Genomic DNA, 27,181 nt, shown 5'->3' on the forward strand with positions numbered 1-27,181 from the left:
AGAAAAATTAAAGAATTTTTTAAGATTAAAGTCTTGGGTCATAATTCTTAGTTTGGATATGAATTTCATTAGAAGCCCAAATCAAAATTTTAAGCAACAAAAATGAATAGAAAAATGGCCACAGATACTATTAAAATCCAATTATATATTTGCATCTTGAATTTTTTTTTTTATAATTTTCGTTAAATAATTATTTAACTTATATAAAAGCTGAACTTATAAATAATGATTTAAAAGTAATTTATACATTTATATTTAAATTTATAAAAATTTAGAGTGTACAATGCCCTTAATATAATACCCTATTGAGCTTAATACACAAATATGCACCTAAAGATCCTAAACTTCATCGGTTTGATTGTTTTTCTAATCTCATCACACATTTATACTTAATCTAAATATACAACTTCTCATAAATACATATTTATTTACCTCATATTTCATTATTTTATCCGTCTTTAATAAAATTATTTGATTATAAAGATACATGAAATTTACTTAAATTGATTAGGAAAAATATTTATATTTTATAAGTGCACTTCATATTTGTCACTAAACACATGTTTATTAATTAAAAATATCAATTAAATTAAATAATTTAATTATTATAATTAAAATTAATGTAAAAGTTTAATGGTTAAATTAAAATTTTTTATTAAAATTGAAAATACATGAAAAGTACTAATTTTTTTTTTTTGAAATCTTTAATAAAATATATCATGTTAAGAATTTGAAAGTTACTTATCCAAGCATAGTTTGTCCCAGCTTCAGGCAAAGAATGAAGTTTTGTGGTAAGTTGATGACCAGTGTAAAACTCTCATGAATATGAATCCTTTTGATTTAAATATGGGTTGTGCTCAATTAAGCACTCGTTACATCAACACGGATGTGGTATTAAATGAGCTATAAAACTATAGTTAAGCCACTTATATTGTATGAATAAATGTTTGATATCCAAGGCACAAGATGTGAATGTTAATATAGATGTTTGGTAATACAATATGAATAAGTTTAGAAATAATCACATTTGCTAAAAAGTGCATTAACATACATTACGGATAAAATGAGAGACGGTCGATTGAGATGATTTGACTATATCTGATGTAAAGCATCGAACGCATTGGCATAAAAATGTGCTAAATTAATAATGAAATGAGTGATGAAAAAGACAGACCTAAAATAACATAATGAAAAATAGTATCAAAAGATTTTAATTTTTGAATATTGATGCTTAATTAGTTTCAAATAGAATTAAATAACAAAAAAAATTCATATAGCCAACTTCAACTGACTTGATATTAAGACTTAGTCGTTGTTATTGTTATTTCAAAATGTAAATATTTCATAAGGTTAGACTAGTTAAAATGGACTAGTTCATCACATAAAACGACACAGTATGATTAACCAATCAGAGTAATTTTGGTTAAAATAGATGCATAGCAAATTACCATATATATATATATATATATATATATATATATATATATATAATTTCAAAAAAGTTGCAAAACTAACAAGCAGATCTTTCTAGGGTACTCCCAAGAACCATCTCCATCCAAATGGAATCAGTATCCCTCAAGGGAATGGGCCAGCAATTAAGCCACTTCTAACACAAGATCACACATATACAAGGCAAGAAAGCTTCTTTGAGGACCCAGATCAGCAAGAGAAACATTGATCTTTGTACAACTTTGGAAAGATTAGATCATTTTTTACAATGCACACAAGAAAAGAAAAGAAAAAAAAAAAAGAGCAGTTCTTCGAAGATTTGTAATTCGAATACATTTATATAAGCTTTGCAGAGATATAAAGTGCCATTGAGATTTTGATATAAAATACGATAATTATTCCAATCTTAAAATCGTTAAGTTTCTGTCAGATTTAAATCATATTCACAAGTAATAACACATTATCACCCTAGCAGAGATGGAAACGCATAAAAGGTTCAAAATTTTAGGACGAGCTCATGAGAGCATAGCCCCATGAAATCATCCACAGGATGACATGCTGATTCTATTTTTTGCAGCAAGAAGACACTAGTAAATCACTGCTTAAATGATCATTGTACCTTTTCTCATAAATCAAGATCTAAGACCAGCTTTGTATTGGAATGATAAGAAAAAGTGTACCTAGAGCAGTTGGGATTCTCACTGCCTATTGTACTCTGTAAACATGTGATTCCTAACTGAAGAAGACTACAGATTCAAATACCATAGTAGCCAGTGCTGCTTTCCTCAAATCTCAAATCTTACCTGTTCCAAGAGGCTGCCTTGAGGTGTCACCAGTAGCCCATGCTTGATAGTCTTTCACAAGCTGTACAACAATGGAAGGAAAATATAAGTCAATGGGATGTGGCAAAGACAATGTAATCACAGAGCAATATGTCGAGACACAGAACAGGATTCTTAAATTGAGATATCCAGATTGTTGATTTCATTGATAAAAATTACCACTCCATTCTGATGCGAACCACAAAAATTATACTTCATATATTACTGAACGACCAACATGATCACAAGCAACAAAAATAATTTACAGAAATCAGAGTCATGCTCACAACTGTCACCAAAAATTCAAAACAGGTTCATTTCATGAAATTTTAAAAATCGTCTCAGTAAGCGGTGATGAGATTTGTTTTTTCATCTAACGCCCCCTATCTAATGGTGGACATCCACATTTAATTGCCATGCAGAACAAAATGAATCAAATTACAAGAAAACATAAAAAAAATACAAAGAAAAGCATCCTGTAGAGTGTCAAGATACCATTTTAGACTTCACGCATTATTTGCTCTTGCCCCTGAAGTTACTCATTTCCCTTATCTCTTGATAGGGTCTTCCTGCATCGCTATAAAATTAAAGAACTATAGCATGACATTGTCATTATCTTTCAGGAATACTTTTGACTACATCACTAAAACAAACATCACCAAAATTATCCCCTACTGCGTAATGACCCTCAGAGAAAAAGAAAGTAGAAAAATAAATCATTCCATTGTTTTTAGGGATCACTTCTTATGGTCCCATGACCTTTTTGTTCAATCAAGCATCATAATAACATCACTGATACTGATATAAATAGATGGTGAGACTTGATGCAATAGTAAAGTTGCATCTTTGTAAGAGGAAGGACATTAATTCAAGTCATTGAAGCAAAGGGAAGGTTGAATACAATCAATGACCGTGTTCTACTCTGCATTGGGGATAATTTTGGTATGCAACTACAATCAATCACTATGATATATAAATAGAGGTGGAGACTTGATGCAATAGTAAAGTTGCATCTTTGTAAGAGGAAGGACATTAATTCAAGTCATTGAAGCAAAGGGAAGGTTGAATACAATCAATGACCGTGTTCTACTCTGCATTGGGGATAATTTTGGTATGCAACTACAATCAATCCCCTATTAATACTCATCCAATTACAATTAACTTCTACATGAGCCATGTGTATGCAACTCTCTGGCTATACAACTTTGTTTACCAAAAAGAAGATCTTCTTTTTGCTGTTTTTCCAAAATCCCCTCCTAGAAAGGGGTGAGCACAGACTAGTTAACCGATTCATTAACCAATTTCTTGAACCTAACCTTTAACATCAGTAAATCATTTTTTTCTGATTCGATTCAATGGTTAATCAGTTTTCGACCTAATAAATTAAATTTGATATATACATATATATAAACTTATATTTCACTAAAGAAATCGTAAATAATGATTGTTATCTAGGAACAAACATTATACTCAATATTATTATTATGAAGTAAATGTGAACACATGACTTTTTATTCTCATTATATTTTTTTTTTCAAAATTAATTATATAGTTCATTAAAAATTTAAAATACAAGTTTATGCAAAACTGTGATTAACTCAACTCAACTCAACTAAACCTTTATCCCAAAAATTTGAGGTCGGCTATATGAATTCGCTTTCTCCACTCTAAACGATTTTGGGTTAAATCCTCAGAAATTTGTAATGCTTCTAGGTCATGTTGTACTACTCTTCTCCAAGTCAATTTAGGTCTACCCCTTTTTTTTTTTTCTATCCTCTAACCTAATGTGCTCTACTTGTCTAACTGAAGTCTCCGTATGACCAAACCACCTCAATCTCCCTTCTCTCAACTTATCCTCAATTGGTACCACTCCTACCTTTTCTCTAATACTCTCATTACGGACTTTATCTAGTCTAGTATGGCCACTCATCCACCTTAACATTTTCATCTCTGCAACTCTTATCTTAGACGCATACGACTCCTTCAATGCCCAACACTCACTACCATATAACATAGCCGGTCGTATGGTTGTACGGTAAAATTTCTCTTTCAACTTATTGGGGATCTTGTGATCACATAAAACTCCCGTGGCACGTCTCCACTTCAACCATCCGGCTTTAATCCTATGACTAACATCCTCCTCACATCCCCCATCTACTTGAAGGATTGAGCCGAGATATTGTTAGGGTTTTGGATCCCTAACAAGAGAAATTAGGAGAATAGTAGAAGAAGAAGTAACTGAGAAAGAAGAAGTAAGAAAGAGGATCGAAAGAAAGAAGAATTAGGGAGAAAATTAGAGAGAAAAAGAAGAATATTATTTATGAAATTTCAGTTATGCAATTACAAAGTAACTCCCCAGTTTTATACACTTTATGATTGTATGCGCTTATCTAATCAATTCCAGCTGTTTATTGACTTCTATAACTGCCATCAGCTACTCTCCTTCAGTTACAACAACCTTTCCCTCCTTTTTATTCCTAAACTTCTTCCTATAATATGTAACAATACCTCCCCCATTACCACATTCTTGTCCCCAAGAATGTGAAAATTCAGGGAATTGAGCTAAGAGAGAAGCTTGATCTTCCCAAGTAGCATCTTCAGCAGGTAGATTAGCCCATTTAATGAGGCCTTAAAGCACATGCTGCTTGTCACATGTAATAAATCAGTTCTGTAAAACCTTCTCAGGAGCAACAATAACCCTTTCCTCTATCATTGTTGGTAATTCCGTCAAAGGGGTTACTTTATCTCCTAGTTTCCTCTTTAAAAGAGAAACATGGAAGACAGGGTGTATATAGGAACTAGGTGGCAATCGCAATCAGAGGCCACTGAGCCAACCCTTTCCAACACTAGATATGGACCATAATACTTGGCAGCAAGCTTCAATGAAGTCCTAAGGGCAATAGAAGATTGCCTGTAAGGCTGGAGTTTCAAATAGACCCAATCTCCCACAGCAAACTCCCTTTCACTTCTCTTTTTATCGGCTTGATGCTTCATTCTCTGTTGTGCAAATGACAAATTTTCCTTAAGAATAGAATTCATATGTTGCCGCTGTTCCAAATATTCAGCTACAGCACCAACAGTAGGCAACTCTGATGGAATTACTAGCAGAAATGGAGAAGAATACCCATAAAGAGCTTCAAAAGGGGACATCTTAATTACACTATGATGAGAAGAGTTGTACCACCATTCTGCTAACGAAAGCCATTTACTCCAAGAAGAAGGTTGCAAGTGACACATGCATCTCAAATAGGCCTCCAAGCACTGATTTAATCTTTCAGACTGCCCATCAGTTTGAGGGTGATATGCTGTGCTAAAAGCAAGTGTAACCCCCAAAGATTTAAAGAGATCCTTCCAAAAGAGACTAGTGAAAATTTTGTCTCTATCTGAAATAATAGATTGAGGAATGCCGTGAAGTTTAAACACAGAATCCATAAAAATTTTGGCTACTGAAGAAGCTGTAAATGGATGTGTTAAGGGAAGGAAATGGGCATATTTTGTCAATCTGCAAATAACTACTAGAATAGTATCTTTCCCATTTGATTTTGGCAAATACTCTATGAAATCCATAGAAATTTGTTGCCAAGGTTGAGTAGGAATCTCCAATGGTTGCAATAAACCAGGGGAAGCACAATGCTCAGATTTGCACCTAGCACAAGTATCACAAGTTTTGATATACTGCATAACATCAGTCAACATACCAGGCCAAAAAAAATGTTTTTTCAACCTCATGTGAGTAGCATGCACCCCTGAATGTCCCCCAACTGCAGTGCTGTGATAAAGTGCCAATAAATTCTGCCTCAAAACTGTAGCAGCCCCCACATACATTCTATCCTTATAATGGATCAGTCCATTTTTCAACCTATAACCAGGATATGCATTAGGATCCAATGAAAGAGTTCTTTGCAACTCTAATGCTTTCTCATCACCCTCATAACTATGAACCAAATTGGACATCCAAGTTGGTGTAACAGAAGAATTGGACAGCTGCAATACATTGACTTGCTGAACTGTCCTATCAGGCCTTCTAGATAAGGCATCAGCCACTTTATTTTCAACTCCTTTTCTATAGAGAATTTTATAATCAAGGCCTAATAATTTTGAAATTCCCCTCAGCTGTAATCCAGTATGTAACCTTTGCTCTAAAAGATGCTTGATACTCTCATAGTCAGTTTTTATGAAGAATTGACCTTGCTCCAAGTAATGTCTCCATTTAGAGACAGCAAAGGTAATGGCCAAAAGCTCCTTTTCATACACAGATAGGGTCTGTGATCTAGGTCCAAAAGCTTTAGAAATAAAAGCAATAGGATGATTCTCCTGTTGCAATACTGCACCCATTCCCCAGTTGCTAGCATCAGTCTCAATAACAAAATTTTTTGTGAAATCCGGCAAAGCAAGAACAGGAGCTTTAGTTATAGCCTGCCTGAGCCTGTTAAAGGCTTCTTGAGCTGCTGGACCCCATTGGAAAGCATCCTTCTTCAATAAATCTGTCAAGGGTTTACTGATGATACCATAGTTCCTTATAAACTTTCGATAGTAGCCAGTGAGCCCCAAAAAACTCCTCAATTCCTTAACAGAAATAGGGGTTGGCCAAGTAATCATGGCCTGCACTTTCTTTGGATCTGTTGCTACCCCTTCCCCTGAAATTATATGACCCAAATACTCTACTTCAGTCTTCCCAAAAGAACATTTAGACATTTTTGCATATAATTGCTGCTCTTGTAGAACCTTAAACACTACTTCTAGGTGCTGCAAATGTGTCTCCATATTATGGCTGTAGACTAAAATATCATCAAAAAAAACCAGAACAAACTTTCTCAAATAAGCCTGCAATATGTGGTTCATCAATGCCTGGAAGGTTGCTGGGGCATTGGTAAGCCCAAAAGGCATCACAGTAAACTCATAATGGCCTTGGTGAGTTCTGAATGCAGTTTTGGGTATGTCTGGAATATGCATTCTTATTTGATGATACCCTGCTCTAAGGTCTATCTTGGAAAAAACACAAGCTCCATGCAATTCATCCAGTAGATCATCAATAATAGGAATAGGGAACTTATCCTTGATTGTTTGATCATTCAATTTCCTATAATCAACACAAAATCTCCATGTCCCATCTTTTTTCTTCACCAGAAGGACCGGAGAAGAATATGGGCTAGTACTAGGCTGAATGATATGAGATTGCAGCATATCAGAAACTAACTTTTCAATTTCAGCTTTCTGAAAATGGGGATACCTGTATGGCCTAACATTAATGGCCTGAGAAGTTGAATTCAATGGAATGGCATGATTGTGGCTTCTAAATGGTGGAAGGCCATGGGGTTCCTCAAAGATACTATGATACTTTTGCAATAGCTGCTCTAAACCCTCACCCACATGCACTGCTACTGCATTAACAACAGAATCATTTTGCTCACTTTCTGAAACTGAAACACAAAAAATAGGTGTTGCTAAATCAGCCCCTCCTTTTTGAAGTAATTCAGAAATAGTATCACAGGATTTCAGAATAGATCCTGAAGAGTAATCATTCAGCCCTTGTAAAACAATTGGTTTCCCATAACCACTCAATATAACCCTTGAAGCCTTAAAATCAAACAAAATTGGATTAAAACTTTTAAGCCAATCAACCCCTAAAATCATATCGAAACTTCCCAACTGTAGAATCCTCAAGTCAAAATTGAAATGATGAGACTGCATTTGCCAAGAAAAGTGTTGACATTTGTGTTCACAAGTAATTTTCCTCCCATCAGCAACAGAAATATGGGCAGCTGGTATTTCCACCATTGGCAGCTTCAATTCCTCAGCAACTTTCCTATCCAAGAAGCTATTAGTACTCCCTGTATCAATAAGAATCACCAGCTGTCTACTTCTATGCTTCCCCAAGACTTTAATAGTTTCATTCCCTTGCTTCCCTTCCACAGCATATATTGATAGCATAGGTTCTCCCATATTTTCCAACTCCTGTGATTCCTCTAACATATTCAAACCTTCTTCCTCATTTTCCCCTTCTAATTCCTCAATCTGCACAGCCATTGCAGTCTTAGGTTTACATAGGTGCCCAGGTACAAACTTCTCCCCACACTTGTAACAAGGTCTTGGGTTGGTTTTAGTAGTTGAATTAGGTTGATTGGAAGGTTTGTTGACTGAAGAATTGGCTGTTACAACAGGGGTAGTACTGCTAGTAATTGTTTTGTTCAAAGAAAAATTTGGCTTAGGAAGAGAATTAACAAGAGGTGGTCTTGGAGGGTAAGAGTATAGCTGACTAGATCTAGAATTTTGGTTGGGTTGGCTAGCATTTGTAAAACTGAAGTTATTGCCAGAATTGCTATTGTTAGGATTGCTGTAAGAATTAGGTCTAAAACTTGCAGTGGTATAAGAATTCTTAGCAGGACCTTTGTACCTTCTGGTATTATCCAAAAGCTGCTCTTGCAGTCTAGCAACCTCAATTGCTTGAGAAAGAGTGGTTGGTTTCATCATTCTTACCATAAGTCTCACCTCATCCTTCAAACCCCCAATAAATCCTGAAAGAAAATAGGATTCACCCAAATCTGGCATAACCCTCTCCATTCTAATCCTTAGATCCTCAAAAGTATCTTGATATTCATCCACAGTCCCCTCCTGCCTTAACTTCATAAATTCTTCAACAATATCTTGTAACCCTTGATCCCCAAACCTCTCACAAATACTCTGCTCAAATTCCTTCCAAGAATGACTCTTTTCCCTATTCCAGTTATGAAACCATGCATCTGCCTTATCAGTTAAAAACAGACTAGCAATCCCAATCCTTTTATCCATTGGCACTCCATACACATCAAAATATTTAACACATTTCCTAATCCAAACCCTAGGATCATTTCCATCAAAAGTCATCAATTCAATCTTAGGCAGATAAGGGTTTGATCCCTCACAACTAAAAGAATTATTAGAGTTTCTAGAATTACCTTGAGAAGGAATGGGTAACAGCCCCCTATTTTCATGCACTCCAGATCTGTCCAACAGCCCCCTGTTTTCATGCACTCCAGGTCTGTCCTCATCACTGCTACAAATTTCCTTTCCTTTTTCTTTGTTTTTATCCTCCATCATAATGCTCATGAAAGCCCGAAATTCCTCCCTGAAAGAATTAAGTTCCAGAGAAGTTTTCTTTGCCTCCTCCTTCATTCCTCGAGTCTCCTCTTGGAGATCTCTCATTTTCTCCTCTAGTTCAGCAATCTTGACCATCTCAGAACTCACCACTACAGATCTAGTCATATTTCCAACTCACAAGAATCAACAATTGAATCAATCCCACCACGTACCAGCTCTGATACCAAATGTTAGGGTTTTGGATCCCTAACAAGAGAAATTAGGAGAATAGTAGAAGAAGAAGTAACTGAGAAAGAAGAAGTAAGAAAGAGGATCGGAAGAAAGAAGAATTAGGGAGAAAATTAGAGAGAAAAAGAAGAATATTATTTCTGAAATTTCAGTTATGCAATTACAAAGTAACTCCCCAGTTTTATACACTTTAGCAGTTGTAACTGCTTATCTAATCAGTTCCAGCTGTTTACTAATCAATTCCAGCTAATCAATTCCAGCTGTTTATTGACTTCTATAACTGCCATCAGCTACTCTCCTTCAGTTACAACAACTTTTCCCTCCTTTTTATTCCTAAACTTCTTCCTATAATATGTAACAGATATTTAAAGTGATTACTTTGGGACAGTACCACTCCATCCAAAGTAACTCCTTCCCTATCACTAGTTTGGCTTTCACTGAACTTGCAATGCATGTATTCTGTCTTTGTTCTATTTAACTTAAAGCCCTTTGACTCTAGAGTACTTCTCCAAAGCTCTAGCTTTCTATTGACTCCTTCTTGCGTCTCATCTATCAGAACAATATCATCCGCAAACATCATGCACCAAGGAATACTCTCTTGTATATGTTTCGTCAATTCATCTAAAACTAATGTAACAAGATAAGGGCTTATAGCTGATCCTTGGTGTAATCTAATTGAGATCGGAAAATCTCGTGTCCCCTCCCACTGTGCGCACAATAGTAGTTGCTCCTTCATACATATCTTTCAACACTTGTATGTATCTAATAGATACCCTCTTTTGTTCTAACACACTCTATAGGACATCTCTTGGAACACTATCATAAGCCTTCTCCAAATCAATAAAAACCATGTGTAGATCTTTCTTTACATCTCTATATTTCTCCATCAAGCTTCTAATGAGAAAGATCGCTTCCATAGTTGAACGACCGGGCATGAAGCCAAATTGATTGAGAGAGATAGAAGTATCATGACGTAGTCGATGCTCCACAACTCTCACCCACAACTTCATAGTATGGCTCATGAGTTTAATTCTCCTATAGTTCGAGCAACTCTGTATGTCTCCCTTATTTTTTAAAAATAGGTACTAAAATACTCCTCCTCCATTCATCAGGCATTTTCTTTGAGTTTAGAATCTTATTAAATAATTTAGTTAACCATGTCACTTCCATATCTCCCAAACACTTCTACACTTCAATTGGTATTCCATCAGGTCCACAGGCTTTACCCACTTTCATTCTCTTGAGTGCTTCCTTTACTTCTAAAGATCTAATTCTTCTAGTATAATTCACATTCTTTTCTATCGTTCTATAGTCTATATTCATGCTATTACCATTTTGACTATTATTAAAGAGATCATTAAAATAATTTCTCCATCTTTCTTTAATGTCCTCGTCTTTCACCAAAACTTTTCCTTCTTTATCCTTAATGCACCTAACTTGATTAAGATCTTGACATTTTCTTTCTCTCCTCCTTGCTAATTTATAAATATCTTTCTTCCCTTCTTTAGTTCCAAGTTTCTCATATAACTTTTCAAAGGCCTCTGCTCTTACTTGACTAACTGCTTTTTTTGCCTCTTTCTTAGCTATCTTGTACTGTTCATATGCCTCATTATTATCACATTTAGGTCCTTTCTTATACCATTATCTTTTCCTCTTCACTGCCTTTTGTACTTCCTCATTCCACCACCATCTCTCTTTTGAGGGTGGTCCATGTCCTTTAGACTCTCAAAAGTACTTTTCTAGCTACTTCTCTAATTTTTTATGCCATTTGTATCCACATATCATTGGCCTCCATATTCAGCTTCCATGCTTCGGACTCGAGAAGCTCATTTTTGAACTTCACTTGCTTAACTCCTTTGAATTCTCACCACTTTGTTCGAGCTACACTATTTCTTCTGACCTTACTTGAATTGTTCCTAAACTTGACATCCAAGACCACTAACCGATGTTGACTTGTTAAAGCCTCTCCTGGAATGACCTTGCAATCCTTGCATAGAGCTCTATTTGTCTTCCTGGTTAAGAGGAAGTCGATTTGGCTTCTATGTTGCCCACTTTTGAAAGTCACTAAATGTGACTCTCTTTTTATAAAGTAGGTATTTGCTAGTATTAGGTCGTATGCCATAGCAAAATCCAGGATACTTTTTCCCTCCTCATTTCGACTGCCAAAACCAAAACCTCCATGAACATTCTCATAGCCTTGCCTATCACTTCCTACATGTCCATTCAAATCTCCACCAATGAAAATATTCTCTTAATTTGGTATGCTTTGCATTAAATCATTCATATCTTCTCAAAACCTTTGTTTACTCTCACTATCTAATCCTATTTGTGGGGCATAAGCACTAACTACATTTATTGTTTTTGCTTCTAGTACTAGCTTTACTAGTATAATTCTATCTTCTATTCTTTTCACAGCTATTACAGCGTCTTTCAATGTTCTGTCTATGATTATGCCCACTCCGTTATTATTTCTCTCATTTCCGATAAACCACAGTTTGTACCCTGAATTACCCACTTATTTGCTTTTCTCTCCTACCCATTTAATCGGACCAATTAACCACCAATTTTTTAAAATGAAACTATCTATTGAACAGTTTGAAATAAACCAGTTCAGTTAACCTCTTTTTCGCTTCGGTTTTAGGGTTTTCAGTTAGAAGAATAATTTTTCGGTTTGTCTTGCTCACTCCTCCTACCTACCCTAGAGACAGAGTAGCATTCATTAAGCTCAAAACAACCTCAAGACATCAATAAACACCAGTAGCCTACATAGTGCAGTTGTTAACTCGAGTATCATTGTTCTGCCAAGATACATCAACACGAAACACCACCCCCACCAAAAAAAAAATGGTGGGGGCTGGTTTACTTTTTTTTTTTTAACTGAGATAAACATCGTTGATAAGCCATTATAGTTTGCCTTTCATAATTCGGGTATGCATATTCATTGTACACCACCTCTAATCTTTAGTCAACTGCACATAATTCTTTCCACAATAAACCAACTGATGTAGAACAAAGAGAGAAGAATAAAAAAAAAATCAAGGACCAATCCTTGAAGAGAGAACTAATTATAAAGATATTACTGATCTCATGAAAATTGTCATAACAAAGCTTATCTTATTAACAAAGCAATCCCAATATTAGATCCTAATGTCTTCAAGTAGTAATATGTTACAAACTTTTCCCACATTTTATTATTGTTACTAATAGAACAAAGCCATTTATATATATTATAATCTGCAAATCGGTATTTCTCATTTACAACACTCTTGTAAAATGACCAATTTAAGCATCCTGTTGAAACAGAGTTTTTGTGGGAAAATTGTTCTATTTTTGTGCATTTGATTGAGTTACATAAGATTCTATTTATACCGAAAGTCTAAGACTAAAACGGAAAAAAATAATCCTAATAATAACAATAAATCACCTAATTATCTCCTACTATATTTAGAAAATTACACAATCTTGGCTAACTTATAGGTTTCCAACACTCCCCCTCAAGTTGGTGCATGGATATTGCACATGCCCAACTTGCAAACTAAAGTGTGAAAAACTTTGCTATTAAGATCCTTGGTGAATGTATCAGCTAGCTATTATGTTGAAGTTACATGAGTAACTGTCAATGAGTCATTTGCTATCTTCTCCTTTATGAAGTGTCGATCAATCTCTATGTGTTTAGTTCTATCATGCTGAACAAGAATGTAGATAATACTAATAGCTGCCATGTTATCACACATCAAGGATATGCTATTTGTATCTGACAACTTCAATTCATCCATCAACTTCTGTAACCACAGTAGTTCACAAACTCCCTGTGCCATGGCTCTATATTCTGCTTCTGGACTCGATCTAGCAGTCACATTTTGTTTTTTACTTCTCCAAGTAACAAGATTACCCCCAATGAATGTACAATAACCTGAGGTTGACCTTCTGTCATCAAGGGAACCTACCCAATATACATCTGTAAAAGCTTTTACTTGTAAGTGACCATGCTTGGAGAAGAGCAGGCCTTTCCCAGGTGCAGATTTTAGATATCTCAGAATGTGGAACACAGCCTCTAAATGAGATTTTTGTGGATCATGCATATACCGGCTTACTAGACTTACTGCATAGACTATATCTGGTCTAGTATGTGAAAGATAAATCAATCTTCCAACTAACATTTGATATCTTCCCATATCAACTGAATTACCAACCCCTGCTTGTAACTTGTGATTGACTTCAATAGGAGCATCAGTTTCTTTCAGGAGATCCAGAATGTATTTTCTCTGAGAGATAAATATCCCTTTATCAAATCTTGCAACTTTTATCCCAAGAAAATATCGCAACTTTCCCAAATCTTTGATTTCAAATTCTTGGGCTAAGAGAGATTTCAACCTAACAAATTCCTCCTTATCATCTCCTGTCACAACTATATCATCAACATAAACAATAAGTAATGTGATCTTTCCTCTAGAATGCTTCATGAAAAGGGTATGATCAGCATTACTTTGATGATAGCCAAAGAAAATCATTGCCTTCCTGAATCTATCAAACCACACCCTTGGTGACTGTTTCAAACCATACAAAGCTTTCTTTAATTTGCAAACCTTTTCTTTGGTCTTATCATCGTCAAAGCCTGGAGGAATCTCCATGTATGCTTCCTCTTCTAGATCTCCATAAAGGCGCCTTAGCACCTCTCTCTCTCGTGCTCACGCTCCAAATCTAGCGCGCTCTACGGAGAAAGGCGGGCAACACATTTTTTTTTTTTTTCTCATCTCTCTCTCTGCGCGCTGCTTCTTGCGCTGCGCCGCTGCACACCTAGGCTCAGACCCCTTGGCGCCTTATCCATGTAAAAAGGCATTCTTAACATCAAATTGTTGAAGATCCCACTCGAGATTAGCTGCACAGGATAACAATACTCTGATAGTATTCATCTTTGCAACAGGTGCAAATGTCTTTCTCATAATCAACCCCGTAGGTCTGTGTATAGCCCTTTGCTACTAGCCTAGCTTTATATCTTTCAATGGATCCATCAGCCTTGTATTTTACTGTGAACACCCACTTACATCCTACTGGTTTCTTTCCTAATGGAGTAGTAACAAGATCCCATGTTCCATTTTTTGTCAAAGCCTTCATCTCCTCAACCATAGCTATCTTCCATTTTGGATCAAGGTAAGCTTCTTTCCAATCCCGCGGAATAGAAATAACAGCAACAGACAATACAAAGGCTCTATAGGAGGGAGACAAGGAATCATACTCAACTCACTTGTGTCTCCCTCCACTGCGCACAATAGTATTCTCATCAGCTTCTAATGAGAAAGATCCTTCCATAGTTGAACGAATGGGCATGAACAAATTTGGAAATGGGATGTTTTGTACAGGATCTAACTCATTTTCTGATAGCAAAGGGAATGAAGGTCATCAGCAGAAGAATTAGAATTAGCAGAAGGATTAGGATTAGAATCATCAAAATCAAAGGACGCTTATCAGATAATTCTTCTGAATGCTCAGGAACTGAATCCAGGGAATCATTAGATTGAATAGTGGTATTATCAATAGTATCATGCTCAACAATTGTACTCACTTTATTCCGACGAGTATATCTCAACAAATCCATTTTGTCCAATTTTGCTGCTAGGGTTTTTGGTTTGGGTGATTGGTCTTGGTCACTAATAGACTCCCCTTGAAGTAGGATCAAAAGGTTGGTTAAAAGACAACTCTTCCTCTCTATGCTCCCCCTGAAGAGGTGACTGTGTAGAGAAATAAGATTCAGTTTCCCTAAAGGCAACATCCATGCTCACAAAGTACTTTTTGGATGGAGGATGATAACATTTATACCCTTGTTGAGTTCCAGAATATCCAACAAACACAAACGTAAGAGCTCTAGGTTCTAGCTTCCCCATATTAGTTTTATGAACAAAACAAACATACCCAAAGATCTTTGGTGGAACAACATAAGAATTGGTACCCTGTAGGACTTCTAAAGGACTCTTAAAATTTAATGTTCTAAGTTGCATTCTATTGATAAGATAAGTTGCAGCTAAAACAGCATCACCCCAATAAGGTTTAGGGAGATTCATAATGAACATTAGAGACCTATCCACCTCTAGTAAATGTCCGTTCTTCCTCTCAGATACCCCATTATGCTCACTTGTGCTAACACAACTAGTATGATGTAATATACCATTAGAGTCTAGATAAGCACGAAAAACTCCATTAACATATTCTGTGCCATTATTTGTTCTAAGGATTTTAACTTTTGCATCAAATTGGGTACAAATCATTATGTGAAATTGTCGAAAACAAGTGAACACTTCATTCTTTGCTTTCATCAAATATACCCAAGTTAATATGGTGCAGCAATCAATAAAAGTAACAAGCCATCGACAACTAGATAAAGAAACAGTTTGGGTAGGACCCCCCACATCAGAATGTAAAGTCTCAAAAGGAACCAAGCTTTGACTATTTATTGAATGATAAGAATGTATTGTGTGTTTAGCAAGTTCACAAGCATCACAAACCAGTGAGTCAAATTTGCATTTCTTAAACAAAGTAGGATAAAACCTCTCTAAAACAAAAAAAGGAGAGATGTCCTAACCATCTATGCCACAAAATAATCTCATCACCAGCATTTATTGAATGTCCTAGTAAAGCTTGGCCTTTGCTAGGCTCTGTAACACCACATCTGTTATCCAAAAGATATAAGTCATCTTGCATCCTACCACTACTAATCTTTCTCCCTATTTTCAATTCTTGAAAAACATAGTGAGTAGGCAAAAATTCAATTTTGCAATTGAGGGCTTGAGTAAGGGAACTAATAGACAAGAGATTGATGAGAAAACTAGGAACATGAAGACTGAATTGAGACTTAAGTCAGGAGTGCAGGCAACAGAACCTGTCCCAGAAATAGATGTCGAAGACCCGTCCGCTAGGCGGACTTTTTCTTTCCTTGAACATAGAGAGTAAGTCAAAATTTTGTTTAAAGAACCTGTCATATGCTTGTTTGCTTCTGAATCTATAACCCAAGATGATTTATCAAAATTAGCAAAGAAAGAAATACCTGACTTAACAAAATTAGAGGAGGTAGCAGTGGTAGATTTAGAATCCAGTTGTGACAACAAGTGTTTCAGAGTCTGAACTTCTGCACTAGAGAAAATCCAATTTCTGAGGCTTCTTCAGATGATTCAACTACTTCTGAGACGTGTTTGTGGTTTGGAAGAACCACCTCGTTTGCCCCCACGCCCTTTAGTTGGGCGACCATGCAGTTTCCAGCAATACTCCTTTGTATGCCTTGACTTGCCACAATAATCACAATGTAGCTGGTCCTTGTCTGAGGAACCTTGACTGGCCTGTTCTCGAGAAGAAGCAGCTACCAATCCTGCTTTGTCAACAGGAAAAAAATGGATCGTAGCACTCCTACGGCTCTCCTCTTGCTGCACATAGGAATAGGTCTGTCGCAAAGAAGGCATGGGATCCTTGCCAAGAACCTAGATCCGTATCTGATCATATTCTATATTTAATCCAGCAAGGAAATCATAGATGCGTTCCTCTTCAACCATTTTCTGAAATTTTGCAGCATCAGTAGCACAGGAGGCTTGAAAATCCTGGTAATAATCTAACTCTTGCCATAAACCACATAACTCAGAATAATACTGTGCAATTGTCATCTTACCTTGCTTAGTTCCATGAACCTTATTCTGCAGCTCATATATCTGTGCATCATTACCCATCTGTGAGTAAGTTTGAGAGGCAGCATTCCAAATGGTAGCTGCATTATCCAGCAACAAACATCTACGAGCAATATGAGATTGCATCGAATTGATAAGCCAAGACATCACAAGTGCGTTTTCTTATTGCCATTGGCTGTATGTTGTATCAGTGATCTCTGGTTTTGTTTTATCTCCAATAATATAACCTTGCATACCTCTAGCTTGAACAAACAGGAGAAAAGACTGCGACCGAGCAAGGTAATTAGTCCCATCAAGCTTAACTGGACTGATTTGTAAAGAGGGGTTTTCATTATTGAAATTACCAGTAAAAACCTTCTTCCCCTCAGCCATTGCACAATTGTAGATAATAAAAGGTTGAGGAAAAAAAACTTCTGTAAAAAATCTCAAGGACAGAAACCAAGAACCAGACACTAGGGTATGGCTGGTCGGAGGCATGCTGTGATGGGGATGTCACCGGAAGGTAGCGTGGCTGAAAAAAAGGCTGGAAGATGCATCACGCGCAGGCGCGTGGGAAGGACGTGAAATCTTCTGGCAGCCCGTGAGCTCACGCGCATGGACGAACGACGATAAAACTTCGGGGAACGGCTGAACTTTAGTTGGGCTTCCTCTTGAGGGCAGTGGTGTATATCAACTCCACCTGTAGTTTTGCCAACAAGCTTAACCCCAGGAAACCCTAACTCTATTTTATGCAACTTTGCCCAGAAAAATCAAATTGGCTTTGATACCATGTTGAAACAGAGTTTTTGTGGGAAATTGTTCTATTTCAGTACATTTGATTGAGTTACATAAGATTCTATTTATACAAAAAGTCTAAGACTGAAACGGAAAAAAATAAATCCTAATAATAACAATAAATCACCTAATTATCTCCTACTATATTTAGAAAACTACACAATCTTGGCTAATTTACAGGTTTCCAACACATCCATTGAACTTGGAAGGAACAAGAGTCAAAATTGAAATAGCAGATTTAAACCATACAAGAGCTATTACAGATGTGTTTTATCAGGCAACTTAATAATAAATCCAGTTCATTTTTCAAGTATCTTCTCGGTTTAGCTATTTGGACAGGAAGAACAAATGTTATTCAATATTCCAATATGCCTAGGCCTTTTCAAATAAAAAGCTATCACATGTTTCTCACATCAATTCAGCACTCTCTTGCTTTTCATAATTCCAGGACCTAATTGGTTTTAGGAAACAAGAAGGCTAAAAGAAAAAGGAGGATGGAGATAGGAGCAGAACCACAGAAGCACTGTTGCAGAAAGTAGAAACCAAAAAGTAGCGGAAGAGATGTGAAAGAGATGGAATAAAATTGCTTTCTACCCCTATTTTCGCGTAACTTAAAGGATTTTCTGACTCCAGCAATCAGCATGAACCTACTATTCCTACTCCTTACGTAGAATACATTTCTCATAGATAGGAGCCTTCACATGGAATCAACAAACATCTTCTGAGAATTAAAGAGCATATGTATAGAGAAAATTTTAAAATAAAAGCATTATATATACAACAGTTATATTATAACCATTGATCATGGAGGGTCCCATATGGATCTTATTATAATCAATGATTAAAGTGTATCCATTACATGTACAACAGCTGCACTAAATAAATTCTCTATGCATAGGCAGGAACTACCAACATAGTGTAATTATATGGCAAATTCCAGGACAACCAACTGTGAACACGTCATGATTTAACACTATGGCAGACCAAGCAGCTTGTTTGCATTTATTGATAAGCAAATCTCACAGAGATCTCCAACAAACCTGTGCCATAAAGCGCGGAAGCATAAGCCCAAGTATTTGTTCAAGGATTCTTGTCCCACTTGATTCCATTGCTTGAACTGGAATTGCACTAAATGCAAAAGGGACCTCAATGTTAACCTAAAATTACAAACAACAAGTTAAAAACAATACCGAAACATAAGAGTTGCAATTGCAAAGTACATCTGGTCATTTGTGAAATACTAGGCTACACAACATGAAATCTAACCAGTACCTCAATGACTGCATCAGAAGTAAGTTGTTGCACTGATGAGTTGCTTTGGCTGCTACCACATGAGATATAGTTCACCATAGAAGCTGCATTCCCATACTAAGTAAGTGTCAAAGCACTCCTGAAAAAATTGTCGTGCTGTAAAGTGTAAATTCAGAATTTAAAGGCTAATCCTGATCACAATTGTCCTTCCACAAAAATATCTCTTTATGTCATCCTTTGCATCATTCAGAGACGGTTAGTGCAAGTGATCAAATAGAATCTAACCAAGTCTATTTATGGAAATTTTATAAGCACAAAGCGCAACAATCAAACAATAGAGGAGCACCTTTTATTTACAATAAAATGTGAATTATTAGGGTCCCCCCAACTTCATCAGCTAAGAGACAGCAGTTCCTCTTTCATGACACTGCATTTCGGTTAGAATATTAGATTCCTCTTTCAATGACACTGCATTTCCAATTTTCAAAATATTCCTAGCTAATAATCACTTCTTCCATTAAAAAAGAATATTGCTTCCCAACACAATGGGCTAATTTTCACCCACCGTCCTTGAATTTTGGGGGTTTTATCAACACCATCCTTGAACTTCAATTTATATCACAAAAGTACTCGAACTTTAATTTAATACAACCCAAAATCCCTTATATCACTTTCCGATGAGAGCTCTAGCTAAAAGATGATGCGGGCATGCCTAGGTGGATTCAAAAATTTTTTCTATATGCCACATAATATTTTAACAACAATTTTTTTTTCTCTCTCCTGCCCCTCTCTTCTCTCTCTAGGGGTTTAATCCTTCATTTTTTCTTCCTTAATGGCCTAATCCCTTTTCCTTTCTTCTCAATCTCATCTCATCCAAGAATCCACACTGCCCTGCCTCTAGCTATACTCTCCTCTACCCTCACAAATCCAGCTCTCCCCTTTCCAGCTTCCCTCACGCTGTTTCTGCTTTGCCTATAACTCACATTTTCACTTCTTCCTCATACCCTCAGTCACTCTTCATTTCCGCTTTGGGTTGATCAAAGAGCTCCGAACTCCATCTGGTCCCACCAATTCTCTCTCTCATCTCGATTTGGATTCTCTTAGCACCAATTATATCTTCCTCTGACTAAAATCAGGTTACAAAATTCTTCCTTTCCATTTCCATTTAACACCTCTTTTTGATTGCTGAGAAAACCAAGGAAAGTAATTGGAGTGCTAAACTAAGAACTAGTCACTGCTCTGTTTGGTTGCCAAATGATTCTGGTTAGGCGACTTTGTTAATTATGTTATTTTTGTTTTTCAAGTGGAGTTTTTGATGTTACTGAAGTGATTAAAGAGTATTTAGGCAAATCCGCTTATCCTGTCACAATAAATAGATGCTTAGGTTATGAAGATTATACTTGAATTGTGCTTCAAACATAGCTTGGGATTTAAGATAGAAGTAGTAGTATTATGAAGGTCACAAAGACTTGGTTGAAACTGGTGAATTATGAAATCTGTTAGCACTGAAAAAGCTGTGGTTGAACTTGAAGGCTAGAAAATATTGGAAGAATGCTAGTAAAACAACTGGTTAGGAGTGTAGAATGCAAGATATTTATTTGCTTGGGATTAAAGATAGAAGTAGCAGTAATAGTAGCATGAACTAATTTTGCAAGAGCTTATGCATGCCAGCGGTTTGGAGCATATCATTGTTCATCATTTATTCCAATTAATATTGCTGCGACTTTAACTTCTCATTTTCTTAAGAAAGTTCATGTGTTGAGAATGCCACTACATTTGGGTATGATTGTGGTCCTCGATATAAAGTAGAAACAAATACACCTATTAGGCCTTCACAAAATTTAGAAATTCCTCCACCTGGTTTACCTAGCTTGAACAAAGGTATTAGCTGGCAACTTACGTTCTGTTATGAGCAGAAGCAGAGAAGTGCAGATGCTACCGTGCAGTGACAAGTTTGCTAAGGGGATTCTGTGTCAGAAACGTGGCTTAAAGGAAGGGAGCTGAAGTGGTCAAGCAGTGCAGCTGTGTGCAGATTTGATTTCAGTTATTTTCTTATTTTGTTCCTATTTTTCTGGTTGTCCATTTTGCATGTAATCAGTAGTGGTTCCTACTTTGCATGCAGCAGTTATCTCTTTGTTATTTCTCTTTGTTTATTTAAGTTGAACTAGGAATGGAATAAAGAATCAGAATTTCAATCTTCAATTTATTGTGTTAAGAGATCGAAGGGTTCTCTCATTTAACGAGCCCTTTTTTTTAACAATACACCATAGGTTCTCAAAGGAGAAAGTCTAAAAAAAATTGCCCGTTGCACACTCCACAAGCTGAATTTACCATTAATCGTCCTGTAACTCGATCACAGATTCGGGACCATAACAAATTGGTATCAGAGCCGGAAGTTATGGGCGATTCATCTAATAATATCCAAAAGCAACTTGAAACCTTCATGAAAATGTACCAAGAGGATCGTCAAAGAGATCAAGTAGAGTGAGAACAACTTTCTGCCCGCATTGAAGAGCTCTCGAGGGACCTGGCTGCCACGCGAGTGGACGGGCGAGGCAGGAAGTGTTAACCGTAGGCAACGAGAACCCGGCCACACGATCCTAACCCAGTTGAAGCCAGGATGCAGGCTCCCAGATATGGCAGACTTGAATTTCCTATTTATGATGGACAAAATGATCCGCTTGCTTGGCTAAGCCGTTGTGACCATTATTTTCAACACCAACGAATTCCAGAGGAGGAGAAGGTGGAGATCGCCTCCTATCATCTCGATAGGGATGCACAAGTCTGTTTTCTTAAACTAGATAGAGATCGCCCTGGAATTACTTGGGAAGAATTTAAACGGCATTGTCACCTCCGATTTGGGCCATCTATCCAAAGTAATAAATTGGGGGAGCTGTCCAAACTACGACAATTGGGTACAGTACAGGACTATCAACGTCGATTTGAGCAATTAGCCGCCAGAGCAGGACCTCTCACCACCGACTAGGAAGTTAAAATTTTTATTAGCAGATTGCAGAAGTATATCGCAATGGAGGTGGAGTTACACAGGCCTCAGGATTTAACTAGTGCAATAAGCCTAACCCGACTCTTTGAGAGGAGAGGAGGCCCAAAAAGATTCACGCCTACATCATCAAAGCCAACGCTAAGCAATTCAGCCAATTCTCCAACTCAAAAAACCTTTAAACGACTCACCAAAGCGGAGATAGAGGATCGCCGGGTAAGAGGACTATGCTTTAATTGCGATGAAGTTTATACCAAGGGCCACCAATGCAAACAACTGTTCTGGCTTGATGGTGTTGAAGAATCCGTACAAGGGGACAAGGAAGAAAGAGAACTCGAAGAAGAATCTGACCCCGAAGTCTCACTGTATGCCATCGACAGAGAAACAATAGGGGGACAGACCATGCGAATTCAAGGAATCAATGGCAATCACCCTTTAACATTGTTGATTGATACTGGAAGTACCCATAATTTTCTAGATTCATGCTGGGTTAGCAAACTGGATCTGCCATGGGAAGCAATCGAAAAACTCCAAGTCACCGTGGCGAACGGCAGCAAAATCAAAAGCCCAGGTCAGTGTCGTGAGGTTCCGATTACTGTTGGACACAATCTTATTTATTTTGATTTTTTCATGCTTACTCTGAATGGAATTGACACTGTTGTGGGAGTGCAATGGCTGCAGTCATTGGGTCCAATAATATGGGACTTTAAATCCAAAACAATGACTTTTAAAAGGCATGGAAGAGTTCTAGGGCTACAAGGAATTGATAATACGACTCCCATAGGTGCAAAACTTCAAGTTATTGAAGTAGCAACAAACTCTGATGTGGAATTGAACCAGCTTTTAACAAAGTTCACATCGATATTCCAAGAACCCGAGGGGCTTCCTCCACCCCGGACTTATGATTACCACATCAACTTGGAGCTAGGAACTACTCCAATAGTGGTCCGACCTTATCGATATCCACATGCACAGAAGGATGAAATTGAGAAGCAATGCCATGAGATGTTGGAATGTGGAATTATCCGACCTAGTCAGTCTCCTTATTCGTCGCCTGTTCTTCTTGTTTCTAAAACTAACAACACTTGGCGATTTTGTGTGGATTATAGGGCCTTAAACTCAAAAACCATCAAGGATAAATTTCCCATATTGGTGATTGATAAGCTCTTGGAAGAATTACATGGAGCCAAACACTTCACAAAGCTGGACCTCCGCTCCGGCTACCACCAAATCCGAATGCATGCTGCAGATGTGGAAAAGACAGCATTTCGAACCCACCATGGTCACTTCAAATTTTTGGTCATGCCATTCGGCCTCACCAACGCAACTAGCACTTTCCAAGCTCTAATGAATGAGGTATTTCAACCCCATTTGAGGAAGTTTATTCTTGTTTTTTCTGACGACATTCTTGTCTACAGCAAATCTTGGGCTGATTATCTAGAGCATCTTCGAGAAGTCTTCATTCTCCTCCAAATTCATCAACTATTTTTAAAACGCTCTAAGTGCCTAATTGCCGAGCAAAAGGCCTCTTATCTGGGACACGTTATTTCGGCATAGGGGTTTCCAGTAGACCAAAGTAAAATTGCTGCAATGAAAGAGTGGCCAAAACCGAGTACAGTGAAGGGATTACATGGATTTTTGGGGCTCACCGGGTATTATCAAAAATTTGTGCAGAACTATGGCACCATTGCAACTCCTTTGACAACCATGTTACGTAAGAACTCTTTCCAATGGACCGAAGCAGCTTCCAATGCCTTTGAGCAATTAAAAACGGCCATGACTTGTACTCCTGTGCTGGCTTTACCCTTGTAGAATGTAATGCTTCAAACTCGGGTATCGGGACTGTTCTTCAACAAAGCGGATAGCCCATAGCTTATTTCAGCAGGCCTTTGGCCTGTCGTTACAAAGGGCTGCCGGCAAAAGAAAAAGAGCTCATTGGGTTGGCTAAGGCAGTACGACATTGGTGTGCCTACCTATGAGGGCTATACTTCCTAATCTGTACAGACCATTATAGCCTCAAATTTCTATTAGAACAACGGGTAATTATATCACCTTAGCAAAAATGGCTAAGCAAATTGATGGGGTTTGATTTTCAAGTGGAATATCAAGTTGGCAAAAATAACAAGGTAGCAGATGCCTTATCCTGTCGTCTAGAAGAAGAGCCTATTCTTAATTCCATCTCAATGCCACAGTTACCTATCTTCGATTCAATTCGTCAAGAAATTCAGCAATCGGATCTACTGCAAAACCTTATCAAAAAAATCCAGCAAACCGAAGCAGTAGGTCCCTGGAGATATACAGATGGTATTCTCTTCTTTAAAAACAAAGTATATTTACTGCCAACTTCCCCACTTGTTGCTTCTATTATCACTTCAATTCATGATAGCAGTCATGAGGGTTACCAGAAGACTCTCCATCGTATTGCTCAGAACTTCTATTGGAAGGGAATGAAATTTGCCATTCAGACTTATGTACAGCAGTGTCCCACTTGCCAGCGCCATAAATCAAAACATTTGCATCCTGCAGGTCTTCTTCAACCTCTACCAGTTCCTCTCCAAATCATAGATTTGATTGAAGGGCTGCCACTTCACAAGGAAAGAATGTTCTGCTGGCAGTTGTTAATCGATTCTCCAAATATGCCCACATTTTGGCTCTTTCTCATCCCTACACGGCTGTAAGTGTGGCTCGTTTGTTTTTTGATAATATTTTCAAACTTCATGGCTTGCCTGAAAACTATTGTTAGCGATCGGAATGCTACATTTACTAGTTCTTTTTGGACTGAATTGTTTCGTTTAAGTGGCACTAAGCTCTCCTTTAGCTCGGCTTATCATTCCCAAAGTAACGGACAAACTGAGGTTGTCAACCGAACTATTGAAATGTATCTCCGTTGCTTCACTAGTGACCGCCCTTGCCGTTGGTTCCAATGGTTATCATGGGTGGAATATTGTTATAACACCAGCTACCACTCCTCTCAAAGCAACTCCATTCGAGGTTGTTTATGGATGTTCACCACCAAAAATGCTCTCTTATTGCCCCGGTTTGGCCAAGCTTGAGGCGGTTGATCAGGAGTTAAAGGCACGGGATATGGTGCTATTGGACCTACGAGATCGTCTTCTACAAGCTCAAAATGCCATGAAGACTATTTATGATTCCAAACATGACCAGGTTCATTATCAAATTGGGGACCTAGTGCTTCTCAAACTTCAGCCCCATCGTCAACTTAGCTTGGCCACCAAAAGGTACTCCAAACTCTCCCCTCGCTACTATGGTCCTTTTCGCATTGTTGCTAAGGTGGGTAGTGTTGCCTACAAACTCGCCCTTCCTCCTACCTCAAAATTACATCCAGTATTTCATGTCTCCTGTCTCAAGCATTTCCATGTCACTGCAGTCCCTATTGAACCTTCCTTACCTATTCTTTCCAAGGGCGAAATGCACCCTTCTCCACAGGCTGTTATTGATTCACGGATTTAAAAGGGGCAGCCTCAAGTGTTGGTCCATTGGGAGGGCTTATCTCCAGCTGAGGCTTCATGGGAGGCTGTTAACTCCTTTCGCAGCAGGTACCCTTCTTTTGTGCTTGAGGACAAGCACAATTTTAATGGGCGAGGTGGTGTTATGAGCAGAAGCAGAGAAGTGCAGATGCTGCCTTGGAGTGACAAGTTTGCTAAGGGGATTCTGTATCAGAAACGTGGCTTAAAGGAAGGGAGCTGAAGTAGTCAAGCAGTGCAGCTGTGTGTAGATTTGATTTCAATTATTTTCTTACTTTGTTCCTATTTTTCTGGTTGTCCATTTTGCATGTAATCAGTAGCGGTTCCTACTTTGCAGGCAGCAGTTATCTCTTTGTTTATTTAAGTTGAACTGAGAATGGAATAAAGAATCAGAATTTCAATCTTCAATTTATTGTGTTAAGAGATCGAAGGGTTCTCTCATTTAGCAAGCCCTTTTTTTAACAATACACCATAGGTTCTCAAGGGAGAAAGTCTAAAAAGCATTGCCGTTACACACTCCACAAGCTGAATTTACCATTAATCGTCCTGTAACTCAATCACAGATTCGGGACCATAACACGTTCCCCCATGCAAATGCACTAGAAAATCTACAAATTGTGACTGGAAAAAGAAAATGGTTGCGTAGGTTTTTCTATTCCCCTTATATGAAAATTTTATACTCATATAGAGCATGTGTGGCATATACGTGTGGCATGCTCTGTAGTTGGCCCTTTCTTTCTCTTGCTTGCTTGCTCATTCTCTCATCTATTATTCTTTGCAGGAGATGGTTAAGAGTTATTCAGTGGCAGATCACTTTAATGGGTTTCAGGGTGCTGGAAAGAATGAGTTTTGGGGTACTGTTGCATCAAGGAATGGCAAGGCTGTGCCGGCGAGAAAGAGAGAGAGAAGAGGGGGAAGGAGAGAAAAAAAAATTATTAAAATGCCATGTGGCAAAGAAAGAAACATTTTTTTATTCTTTGTATTCTACATAGTCATATCAACGTCATCTTCTAGCCGGAGCTCCTATCGGAAAGTGGCCTAAGAGACTTAGATTGTGTTAAATTAAAGTTCAAGTACTTTTATGATACAAATTGAAGTTCAAAGACAATACAGATACAACCCTCAAAGTCCCAACATATTGCCTTCTCATTCTTTGAATGGTTTACAGAAATCACATTTATGGTAAGGCCATCCTCAAAATCAATACATGGTGAAAGATTTCGAGGATAAATACAAAGCAAATGCAAATAACATCACACAAAAAGTGTGCACTTATTTATTATTTCTAGAAGTTAATAATGAAAAGTGCAATGCAATTGAGGACATAACCTTACTAGCATTTACACCTATTCATACAATCAATTTTCCTCTCATATAATCGGTTATGGAGTCATACCTTTTTCCACCTCCTTTCAGGAGGGAAAAAAA

The 27,181-nt window shown here is 37.5% G+C and overlaps 1 protein-coding gene across 3 annotated transcripts in view; it reads right to left on the reverse strand.

The window, feature by feature from the left end:
• Positions 1-1,823: 1,823 nt before the first annotated feature.
• The window catches only part of LOC110667188 (uncharacterized), a 29,532-nt gene continuing 4,174 nt past the window's right edge, over positions 1,824-27,181 (reverse strand). Inside the window, exons 4-7 of one of the 3 annotated variants that reach the window (XR_009150685.1) lie at positions 19,289-19,371; positions 19,057-19,173; positions 2,766-2,839; positions 1,824-2,313 (exon numbers count right to left, since the gene is read on the reverse strand). Coding sequence is in view for 2 of the 3 variants with exons in the window: in XM_058151589.1 (XP_058007572.1) it covers positions 2,242-2,313; positions 19,057-19,173; positions 19,289-19,371 (272 nt within the window). In the remaining variant the exon portion in view is untranslated. Of the gene's footprint in view, positions 2,314-2,765; positions 2,848-19,056; positions 19,174-19,288; positions 19,372-27,181 lie in introns of all 3 variants that reach the window. The other 2 variants (XM_058151590.1, XM_058151589.1) reach the window with 2 other exon arrangements.

This window comes from Hevea brasiliensis, chromosome 8 (genome assembly GCF_030052815.1).
Source record: "Hevea brasiliensis isolate MT/VB/25A 57/8 chromosome 8, ASM3005281v1, whole genome shotgun sequence".
NCBI classification, from domain to species: domain Eukaryota; kingdom Viridiplantae; phylum Streptophyta; class Magnoliopsida; order Malpighiales; family Euphorbiaceae; genus Hevea; species Hevea brasiliensis.